Genomic DNA, 11,424 nt, shown 5'->3' with positions numbered 1-11,424 from the left:
TGGGGGAAGAGGGACAATGACCCTGCAGTTGAAACCACTCAGGCAAACGGACAGCGGACAAGTGAAAAGGACCTGTCTGTAGAGTATCAGAAATATAAGACGGTGAAGATCAGGGGCGGGCGGATGCTAGGCGGCTGGTTACGGCAAGGTTGTGTCCAGCTTGAGCGGGGAGCTGCGGTATACTGTCACTTTTTTTTTGTCGTTGGCGTTTGAGTAATATGACAGATCGATATGGTGAGAGTAGACGAGATGAGAATGGGAGAGAAAGCAAGAAAAGAAGCACAAGTTGAAAATTCCGAGTTGAGTGAGGTTGAGTTGAGAATTCTTAGATGACCACTGACATGTTGATCGGGTGCTTTCCTTGTTCTGATTGTCGTCTTTGTCTTGGTGGTCGTCGAGATGTCCGTTTTCCGCGCAAAAAGAAAAGAAAAAGAAAAAAAAACATACCAACCCTTGATAGCTATACCAGCAGACAGAGGATCATTGACAAGATGTCTACTTTGCCTTTCTTACTCTCTATCAGTTCTATAACCATAGAGTGAATAATAGCCTGGGGTGAGTAGGGGCCCGTCTTCTTTGTCGTCATGTCAAAAGCTGTCCAGGTGGGGAGAGGGAGCAGGACTGCATACATTACGGCATTGATAGATGCTTTCAGCAAGTATGAGTGAACTGGGATAAGCTAGCTCCCGTTGTATAGCTCGCCTCGCCGAGAATGAAAGGGCATAGATCAAAGGTGTACACCGAGTGACCGCATACTCTGTACATCTGTCTCGGGAATGCAATGATCTTAAGCCGTTGCCAAGCCCATACCTTTTACATGTTTCTTTGTCTCCCGATACAGGACCGTTTGCTGTTCGCGGACTTGTTGAGGACCGGAGGCTACTCCAGGCCAGGTATTGTCTCTGGTATGGACTTGTTGTCGTTTTTTTTGTTCCTTGCTTCTTTCTCCTCAGATTAACTTTCCTTTTCTCTCTTTTGTAGATAAAGTGACAAGTAATATCTTGATGTGCATAACAATTTAATCAAGTTCTGTAAATTTGGTTTCCAAGCTAAGCCACTACTATGTGCTGACAATTCCTGACTTCCTCCCTTCCCCCAATCGTGGTCATGGGTCTTTGGAATGTACGCTGCAGATTTTCCGTTTCCCCCCTTTCCTTTTTTTTTTGATTCTTTCTTTCTTTTGACTGGAATGCATGTCACTGCCTACAAAACAAAGACAATGTCAGTCCAGTGTCGTTACCAAAATACACTCATTCTCGAGGCCGTTGACATAAATACGTTTCCGTTGCTGTGGACAAAAAGAGATCAGCCAAATCCTTCCTTTGCCGTTGAACGTTAGAAGTCTCCGACTGGCTGCCGTCGATTAGAGACAACTGGGGTACCACAATGCAAACAGCCAACCATCACAATTTCCCAATCCGGAATAGGAGAATTGAGACTGAACATGTCACTAAACAAAGCGTGGTTTCTCAACAAGGGCACTTTTCTCTTCTTGACTTCTGGCCTTGCATTTGTCCTTTCTGAGATTGGTATTTTGTTGTCTCTTTTCTCCTTTAATCATTAAATAGGGCCGGTAGTCTCGTTTGACTCTATTCCCTTTCTCCCTGTCTCACGTCCTGGACAATGGGAAATTGGCCTCCCGTCTGGTGCCGTTTGTTCTCCAATTTGCGTCTAAGCTAGAAATCATTGCTCAGGAATTTACCCAGTAATCCATTATGCATCAGACAAAGGTACATAGAATCATGCTACTAATTACACACAGGCTTTGTTCCCCACCCACAAAAAAAAAAAAAAAAGAAAAAACTCTCCTCGTCGAGACCCTCTTGTTCATACGATGAATCCGCTGGCGGTGTCTCCACTAGCCAGTAAGGAGGCGCTTCGTCGTGCATCGAGAAATAATTCCTCGCACTCGGCGACGTCCTTGACGTCGATTTCCTTGCGGCCATTGACCCGCGCAAGAATGCTGGATGCAGAGAATCTGGTTAGCGTCTGCTCCAACAAATGTGTGTTTTGTAGTGGTATGCGTCATCATTCAGATTAGGCAGTAATTGCATACCTCGACGGATACAGCAGCTGCAAACAGTATCGCAGGCTGATACGGACGCCGTGCTCTGCAATCTTTTCAATGGCTGCTTCCGAGATTGCAACGCCCTCGGTGTTGGCTCTGAGCTTGACAATGCGCTTGATCTCTTCGGCATCGTAGGGCATCGTTGGGATGATGAGCAGACGGGCAAGGAAGTCGGGTGGGACTCCATGAGCTGCCACAAGGTCATCAGTCCCCCTAATCTTGGTCATGCCGCGGTTTGACGCCAGGACGACTATGGGCGAGATCGACGACTCCAGTGCCCTATTTAAGTAGGTAAAGCACTCAATGTCGAGCATGTGCGCCTACATCGGCAAAGAGTTGTCAGTGACACTTTTCAGTGAATCGATATTTGCTTGTGGGAAACGAACCTCGTCAATGAACAAGACACCGGGCACAAGCTCAGCAACACCCTGGTCGATGTACTTGCTCACGACCTTGTTGATCTCGCCTCGCAGCTTGTCAGTGATCTCAGTCATCTTGGGCTTCATGAGTTGACCCATCATTGACATGATATCTTGGCCTCCCTGTGGCCGCGCGTTGGCGACATCCAGGTCATGCAGAGTCACATCTTGAACAATCTCCTTCTTCTTGTGCACTTCGCCCTTCGGTATGGGGACATACTCCTCCGCCTCGAGATCGAACTCGGTCGCGTACGCATCAGACCTGCCCACCCGTTTGCAGGCGCCCGTGTTGGCCTCAATGTATATGACATCACCAACGGTGACGCGCTCCTTCTGTATCGCCTCGTATATGCTCGGGTCCAGCCTCAGCTTCTTCTGACCCTTTGCGCTCTTGAGGCCAATCAACAGAGTGCTGATAGTCTTGCCGTAGCCACCTAGCGGGTTCTCGGCCTCCTCAGGCGTGAGCTCCGTGACCTCGCCCTCATACACCTCCTTCGTCTCGCGGACCTTGAGACCAATCGCCCGGCGGAAGTTCTCCATCAGCACCTCGGTCTTCTTCACTTCGGTCGAGTAGATCTCACTGCCAACTATCGGGCAGAAAGGTATCTTTGTGCCCAGCTCCTGACTGATGGCGAGCGCAAGCGCCGTCTTGCCGGTGCCGGGGCCGCCGGCCAGCAAGACTGCCCTGCCTGCCATCTTGTGCGATCGGATCAGGTCGACAACGACGCCACATGCCTAGCCGTGGGTGGTGTGGTATTGTCAGCTCGCCGTGCCCCAGTCAGGTATCTCAAGGTATTGAATCAGCAGAGCTGCAGGCATATAAAACCAACCTCGCGCGCAGTCTGTTGGCCGACAAAGCCAGAACCCTGATTGTCTGCTGTGCCATCCGATCTTAATCCCAGGCCCTTGATGTGGGTGTGTGCTGCCGTGCGGTTCTCGCGGCTGTTGCCCTTTACTTCGCTGATTTGCACCATCGTGAAAGTTTGGCGGCGACGCGGCGCCTTGTTTAGAAGGGGGTGTGAGAAGTGACGATTATGTTATCTGTCAATTGAATGGCGATTTAGACGGATTACTAGTCGATGGATATGTCGTCGTTAATGTCGTCGTGTTCTCGTGGACTTGCTTGTTGTTTGGCGCAAATTACAGAAGTTGGGGATCTTCAAGCTGTCGCGCCCGTGGAGTCCCACTCCAAAATTCACTTGACAATGGAACCGTTGCGATTCACAAAAAAGTCGGGACGCGACGTAATCTCCAGCTCGTGATCACGTGGTTCCATTCTCCTTCCCCATACTACCAACAACGTCTTTTTTATTCCCCTCTCGCGCGAGCTTGTTTGCTTTTGTACATCAAGTATCTTAGTTCTGGAGGTAAGCCTTCAAAAGCAGATCGGGCATGGATTGATTGACCAAATGTTGGCCCTAAAGCATAGGAGAAATGTTCAAAGTGGTGCATGTCTCTGCTTCTGTCCCACGAATTTCTTGAGATCGATCTGGTCGAACGTAGGTGCACAATTACGCCTAAATATGTGTTCTGGCGAACTTGAATAAGATAAACGGGACAAGTTATATCAATATATATTGCTAGTGTATCACTGCTGATAAGAAAACACAGTCTATTGACGTTTCTCTCTTTGGCTGCACTTACTACTTATCCAAGCCGACCCTCGGACTCGCACATATATCCTAATCATCGTCAATTTCATCCTCATCAAGCAGATGGACTACCTCAGCGTCACCACTTTCCAACGCAAGTGCAGCCTCAACGTCATCTGCGCTCGTCTCCGGGATGGCCTCCTTCTTTGACAGGGCTGCCCACATGGCGCTCCCAATGATGAGGCCACAGCCCACGACGCTCAGCAGGCCCATCTCGATCCCAAACACCCACTTGTCGAACGCGGAAGCAAACAGCATCCCCGTGTATACCATGGCCGTCGCCCTGTTGGACTTTTCTCCGCCGCCCAGGCTGGCAGTGAGCAGGAACTGCGTCAGGAACCCGCAGATGCACACCGTGATCAGGAGGAACCACTGCCACGCTCCTTGTGGCAGCTCGAAGCGCAGGTCCGGCTGCCCGATGTTGAGGATCGGTGCGAAGGCGAGCACGGCGGCGCACACTGCCGTGCAAAAGACGGAAAAGTAGTTGACCGACACGAGAGGGTGTGCACGCGGTCCGATATGCCGGATGCTCAAGAAGGCACCTGCGGTTCCCAAGACGCCTACCAGCGCGGCTGCGATGGCGCCCAGACGCTGAGCTGGTGTGATGTCATCACCCTCCCCAAGATTCCCGCCAGTCGCACTCGTTTCGGCCGTCGAAGGGTCCTCATCGGGCCCCAGCAGAGCAGCCGGTCTGGCGATAAGCACCACGCCGATCAAGGCGATGAACGACGCAACCTGCTCCTTCCGGGTGAAAGGCTCGTGGATCACGAGGTGACATAGATAGCCGGTTACGCACGGCACCAGGAACGTTATGACGGTAGCCTCAGCCAGGGGCAGATACATGATGGAGTACCACATGCCGTAGATGCCAAAGAAGCCCGTCACGCCGCGCGCCAGCAGCAGCCACCTGACGCCAGGCTTACCGAAAGGGGCATCTGGCGTTTTGGCCCACCACATGTACAAGTTGGCGAAGACGACGGTTATGGCCATCCGCACGAAGAGCAGCTGCGTTGGGTGCATCGCTCCCTCCTCCTCGTGCTCCAGGATCCGCGCGCACAGGTTCATCGAGTTGCCAAAGAACTGGGCCAGGAGCATCAGCAAGACAGCCCGGTGGCCTAACCATGTGTTGTGTAAGCTAGGGCCGATCCGGGCCATCCAGGTGGTTCGTTCAGATTGTCGGGGCCTGGATCCCGAGACGGTGCTTCGGGACCGTGGAGGGGAGGGTCGCACAAACTCGGAAAAGGGGCTGAGTGAGAGCTGCCGCAGCTGCTCTTGACCCAGTGAATCTGTATTTCTTTCGTCTTGGTAATTCACCTTTCGGCCCCTGGTTACAAGCCTCGGATCTTGTGTATCCAGACTGCTATGGCTGGTCTCCATTGGGTTGGACAATGCTTTGACCTGGGCGCCGTTGGTTTGATCCTCCGAAGACGCCATGATAGCAAAGACAGAATCAAGATCAAAACAGAAGGTGTAGGCACAGAGTCTGGTTGGTCATTCAAATTTAAGCATATATGGATTTGAATAAAAGGCAATCAATACACAATTCGCCACAAACCAAAGGGTGACTTTATGAGCAGGGAAAGGATGGATTTCCAACACTGATAGCATTTGCTGTGCAAATATAATCGAATAGAAGAAATCTTGAACAAATATTTTGTATGGAGTACCAATGTCCAAGGACTTTTTCTCTTTTTTTTCTCGCCACAGTAGAGGGTAACACAGGGTGGAAAAGTAGACGGTCTTCTCGTGGAGGGAAGGCAAATAGTACCGTATTCCGCATACATTGCATGCCTTGGCCAAAATTCAGACCTTACCCCAAACTCACATGTTAGCCAGGTCGGGGTTTGGTCGGCGACGCTTCCCGCGCGAAGTCTGGCGAACAACACACACACACACACACTTAAATGCAAGGCGATGATTCACCTACAAACCTTTATCTTGTGCGTCCAATACTGTCAGATGCACAGTAAATGGCCCGAGACTAGCTCGCTTGATTACCTCCGTTCCGGGGTGGCGTGGCCTGGTAAGCTCGGTCAACGGAGTTTTTTTGGTTGGCCCCAACACCTCCTGCCTGCTGAGCTTGATTCCCGTGCCTGCCATGCCCCACCCGTGATGTGTGTGTGGGGGGCCGATCTCGCAACGGACCTGGGCTGGTTCAGTAATTGTTAGCGCCGGCTCCCTCCTTGCTCCGTTGCAGAACGGCGGATGCAAGCTCTCATCGTGTTGCTTCTTGTGGGAGATAAGGAGATATTATAGCCTAAAGTATGCGGAGAAGTAGCAATACTGTATTGAAAGCCAGATGGGTGAAGGGTTAGCCTAGTGAGGAGATTGGCTTAGGTAGGGAGTTTATCTCGGTAGGTTTAAGGGATGTCAGGTTTTGATTTCCTCCCTGTACCATATGTCAATAGAATAAGGGAGACACTCGAATTATCCCGGCGCTACTGGACTGGTGCCAGGCCTGGCTTGCATATCTTAGGTAAGGCAGTAATGGTGTCGGTAATGTACCTAACCTAGTTGTTGCTTCATTCAAGACCAATCACGTACATGCCACCAAAAAGCACGATATACGTTGGCAAAAAAAAATTACCGTACGACTGAGGCTGGAAATGCCGTACCCGTATGCTATGACCGTAACCCAGGTCCCTGAGCTAACTAGCTCGAAAATAACGACCCATGACCTGAACACCTCGCTATGCAATCCCAACACGAATAAAAAAAAAACAAAAAAAAAAAAAAAAAACAACGCCAAACAAGCGTACCGGAAACGGGCCGACGAACAAAAAGCCCTAAACCAGAGCCGGCCGCATCGAGAAATATGATGACGGTGAACGGATACTTGGAGAAAAGAAGTATGGTGGTGTGTCCAACTGAACTGCGTGGAACCGATCCAGGCAGCTGAGCTACCAACGACCACAACATCACTTCGTGCGGCGCCTCTAGCGCTTCTTCCCAACAGTCTCCGGCTCGTCCAGAACGTCGTCGTCGCCCTCTCCGAGCTCCTCCTCCTCCTGCACAGCTGCGATCTTGCGCTTCTTGCCTCCGCGGCCAGTCGTGCTGGCGTCGACTTCGCCCGCGAGCTGCTTCGCCTCCTTGAGAAGCGAATCGTCGTCTATCCCCGGCATCTTACGCGCCTCCGTGACCTGCTTCTTGAGCTCAAACATCTCCTGCACCTTGCCCAGGTGCAGCGGGTTGCGGCGGAAGGCGAACTCAAAGTCCTGGTACTTGACCTTTTGGCGGCCAGAATACTGCGCCACGCGCGTCGCCTCGAATGAGAGGCCCTGGATGAACTCCGTTGCTATCTCGTCCATGACTTTGATCGTCTCGGGGAGTGGTTGTCGCACGTCGCCGCAGCCGTAGAGGAGGGAAGATACTGGTAGGGTGGATAAGGTATATCATGTGAGCTCCGTGTTCAAATGTCACTTCGAATCGCCATGGTGAGCTGAATGTCATCGCTGGCTCTTACACTCGGCATTGCCAAAGTTCATCTTCCCGACATTTTTGCCGGCGCGTGCTCTTGGCTCCATCTTGAAATCGAATCTGCAGGTTAGCGTCGAGGCTGGTAGTCGGTCGCTGAAATCCTGTTGAAGAGATGCGAGTGATTCGTGTGGTAAATCGACAAGATCTTTCAAAATACTTTTGCACCCTCCGTATGTGGAGCAGAGAAAGCGTGGGTAAACTGGTATTTGTTCGCCAAAGTTATTAAACTTTCATGACGTCGGAATCATTTTTACTGCACAGCTGTAGAATCGCGACGCGGAGGCTGAAGTCTTAGTGGGGCTTGACCCCAGATAACCCCACAGTGTGCAGCGAAGCGCAGAGGTACCATTAGCCTAATTTACAGTATGCCGGTACCTAATTCCTGCTACACTATCGTTCATCCCAACAGCTTGCTGGCCTGTGCTCTTGATGACAACAGCTTTGTTGAAGTCGCAACCACCAAGCGAACCAGCTTGCGCCGACAATAGATTCCACCACCCCGAGAGCTCTGCCGACCTTGACAAGACACCGAGACGATCTTGTATCGAGCATCCGACCGTTTCTCATCAGCCTGGCTCACGACCCCGCGCCACAGTCCTCAATCAACCTCGCCTGCCATGGTCAGTCCCCTGGCTCTAGTAAATGGGACACTATCTCGAAAGATACGTATGCTAACAAGCTTGTGCTATATGATCAAAATGCGTAATCAGGCCGCCCTCTTCAACTTTCAATCACTTCTACTTGTGATTCTTCTCCTTATCTGCACGAGCACCTATGTCCACGCCATCTTCCCGGCCTTGTTGGACAACAGAAAAGAAGGGTGAGCTTGGAAAGGCTATATCTACGCTCATATATCTATATGGATGTTGAAACTGCGCGGGAATAGCTGACTTGCTGTCGGATACAGGTTCATGGGCATATTCTGGAAGTTTGCGAGAGTAGGGGAACGGTTAAGCCCGTACATCAGTATATGTTGTTTCGTTATGGCGGTCAGACTTGTCCCTTTCCTTCTTTACATACGGCATGTTGCCCAGCAAATGATCTGTCTGCTGACGCCACCATACCAAGGTACCAGATCTTCGAGGTGATCGGTAACTAAGCGCGGTCCGACAGAGGATTGGCTTTCTCATGCAGCGCTTCTTGGGTTTGGGATGTTCAGGTGTTCCGGAGTTCTATGGTTCGGGTGCTTTATCACGAACTTTCCCCTGGGGTGATCAGCTTCCTTGAAGTCGAACTAGCCATCTCGGCGTCATCCTAGGTTTCTTCGAGCTACTCGAATGGTGCAGTGAATACTGCCGCGGAGGGGAGGTATGCGAGCTCGGTGGACAATTCAACATCTGGTTTAAAATTTCAGGTCGCAACGACATTTCATATTGGCTCACCATCAGGGTTATGGAGGATGTGATCAGAGCGGTTCGAGTGTTTCTGAGGGTCTAGGCACCTTTGACTGGTTGCAGCCTTCCGATCACCCATTACCGGGGCAATGTAAGCTTGATGGCGGAGGGCACATACATCTCGGTTGGATGGAGGGCCTCATGGCAGACCAGACGTACAGTACACCTAGTGATGGCGTGGTTGGAAACGGGCCTCGTATTGACACGCTTATGTCCAACTCAGATACGACGGAAAATGATAGAACACTGGCATGGTTCCTGACGTCTCTCAAACTAGCCTCATGCCAAGTAGGGGGAATTGGGGTCCTTTAGGCCATGTGCATGTTACGGTTTATAAGCCAACATATATATGTGTTTAAATATGACTAATGTAATCACATATATTCATATCGGGCCTTTTTTTTTTCTCGTTTTATTTATAACACATTGTCGTGTACCGCCTTCATTTTTGTAAGAGAATGGCTATTCAGGACTATTTCAACGGGGCTACTTGTGGGGATGATTTTATTTCTCGGTCTTGAGATATTCCTCAACTACCTCTGAAGATTGATTCGGATATAACAGTGTTCGCGATACAGCACTATTCAGTGACAGCAATAGATACAATGCTAATGGTGTGTTGAGACATCGATGGCCTGATACCGCGTGACATCCGATTTGTTGTTTGCACAGCCGTACTCCCATTAGTACGTACATCGCTGTCCTTTCACCCAGAAGCCACGGATCTAAGATAGTACGAATCCAAGATAGTTCCTAGGACGATTTCACTGCTGCATATTGCAAAGCTAACATCGAAAACCTAGAGCCGAGAGGATGACGTGCTGCTGAACTCCTTGAAACAAAGATTTGGACAAGGCCTCCCCCATTTGGCCCATACGGCGGGCGTACTACGTAAACACCACGTCTCTGGCGGGAGCAAGCCCAAATAATCACACGCAAGCGGTAGAGCTTTTGCCTACTGTGGACATCGGCGATTCATGCTCGCAGGCGGCCAAGTAAGCCGTGCAAGACATGCACAGACGGAAAAAAGCCCAAGTTAAATGCGACGTTGTCACTTTTAGCGCAGGAGAAAATAGGAGGAACTTGAGGGCAAGGGCAAGGTCTGTCGGGCTCCATTGCGGCGATTGACGGTTTGCCACAACATGGGGACCAGCTGGGGGGGGCAGATCGCGGGTTGGTTTGAAATATTTGTCAAACCCCTGGGTGGCCCATGGAGACCAGATGGCGGTGTTTCTGGTCCTGAAAGCTGCAGGAAAAGGGCCAGAATATTATCTTAAGCACCAAGACCGGCAAAGGCAGGTAAATACAGAACACGGCAAGCATGGGAGGGCGAAACATGGAAAATACATAATCAGGGCTCTGGTGGATCGGGTCAAGATATTGGACCAGAAGGAATGATAGATGGATGTATGGTTCGACGCTTGTCTGTAAATCAGAAGCGGTATGGGTATTTGCTTCGAACCACCTAGTCAAGAACGGACAGGCTGGATCAGACGAAACAGACGCCCTTGTCATCTTTCTTTTTTCCTCTATCCTCTTGCTTCTGACCGGGGCGACAGTTATTCATAGCAACGTAGTATATCTTAAGTCTTGGCACTATAACGGAGTCGTTGAATGGATCCGCCCCGAAATCACCACCACAAAAAGACCGTTCGTTACCTTGGCCCCATGTGAATTACACTTATTGCTGCGCAGTAATGCAATACAATCACAGAAACCAGTCGTGCTTGGGTTTCAATATTGGCCAATACAGCATAATAAGCCCCACCGCTTTGTGCATTGTTGCCGGCGGCGATGAGTAGGTGGATGTCTGCGATCGTGTTTGAAACAAACCATCGGAATGGCCGCGGAAACGAGTGCATGATACCTTCCTTGTTGATTGATGGTTGATCCAAAGAAAATAGAATGTAAATTTGTTTTATCGCCATCCAAAATTGGGAAAGCAGAGGGAGGGGAGAGGCCTGAATAATCTGGTTGGTTTTGTCTTAATACCACCTCATCAAGTTTCACAGGCGTACTGTGTGCACCGGGCTGCACCAAATCGGGAATTCCAAGAAGACACCTTTTGGCTGCTGTCTACTTTGGAAGCAAACAAAAAAAAAAAAAATTTGCGGCGCAGCGCGGCAAGAGTCGAACGTCGATCCATCGATATACTCCAAATTTTGTCTGAGGTATGTGCCATGGAGTGCACACCGACAAAAGACAAAGAATGAAAGAAGTGATTCAAATTTCGATTCATCCACGAACCGCCGGTACCGCACCGTACATTGCGTCGCGAGCAGCGCAACGCTGCAGTGGCGCAACAACCATCTATATCCAAAACAGACGACACTGAACATGTGCCGAACACGCGACTCGAGGGCTGTGTCGGTCTTTATGCTTCTTTTCCCGTGTCTTTTTTTTTTTTTTTTTTT

General features: G+C 50.3%; 4 protein-coding genes across 4 annotated transcripts; 1 reads left to right on the top strand and 3 right to left on the bottom strand.

Moving 5' to 3' along the window:
* Positions 1 to 1,589: 1,589 nt before the first annotated feature.
* PpBr36_04428 (uncharacterized protein) lies at positions 1,590 to 3,461 on the bottom strand (the record flags this gene model as incomplete). The annotated part of the gene is made up of 5 exons (XM_029891588.1): positions 1,590 to 1,676; positions 1,834 to 1,963; positions 2,057 to 2,388; positions 2,455 to 3,222; positions 3,318 to 3,461. The coding sequence occupies 5 exons, from the start codon at positions 3,459 to 3,461 to the stop codon at positions 1,590 to 1,592; spliced, it is 1,461 nt and encodes a 486-aa protein (XP_029749087.1).
* Positions 3,462 to 4,169: 708 nt separating this feature from the next.
* On the bottom strand, positions 4,170 to 5,573 carry PpBr36_04427 (uncharacterized protein; the record flags this gene model as incomplete). The annotated part of the gene is made up of 1 exon (XM_029891587.1): positions 4,170 to 5,573. One exon carries the CDS (start codon positions 5,571 to 5,573, stop codon positions 4,170 to 4,172), a length of 1,404 nt encoding a protein of 467 aa, XP_029749103.1.
* Positions 5,574 to 7,075: 1,502 nt separating this feature from the next.
* Positions 7,076 to 7,663, bottom strand: PpBr36_04426 (uncharacterized protein; the record flags this gene model as incomplete). Its single annotated transcript, XM_029891586.1, has 2 exons — positions 7,076 to 7,509; positions 7,603 to 7,663. 2 exons carry the CDS (start codon positions 7,661 to 7,663, stop codon positions 7,076 to 7,078), a joined length of 495 nt encoding a protein of 164 aa, XP_029749499.1.
* A 651-nt stretch (positions 7,664 to 8,314) lies between these two features.
* Positions 8,315 to 8,715, top strand: PpBr36_04425 (uncharacterized protein; the record flags this gene model as incomplete). The annotated part of the gene is made up of 3 exons (XM_029891585.1): positions 8,315 to 8,436; positions 8,524 to 8,605; positions 8,692 to 8,715. The coding sequence occupies 3 exons, from the start codon at positions 8,315 to 8,317 to the stop codon at positions 8,713 to 8,715; spliced, it is 228 nt and encodes a 75-aa protein (XP_029749102.1).
* Between the last annotated feature and the right edge of the window lie 2,709 nt (positions 8,716 to 11,424).

The sequence above is a fragment of the Pyricularia pennisetigena genome, chromosome 6, assembly GCF_004337985.1.
Source record: "Pyricularia pennisetigena strain Br36 chromosome 6, whole genome shotgun sequence".
Classification (NCBI taxonomy): Eukaryota; Fungi; Ascomycota; class Sordariomycetes; order Magnaporthales; family Pyriculariaceae; genus Pyricularia; species Pyricularia pennisetigena.
Note: the sequence above shows the minus strand (reverse complement) of the source record. Positions and strands in the feature narration are given on the sequence as shown.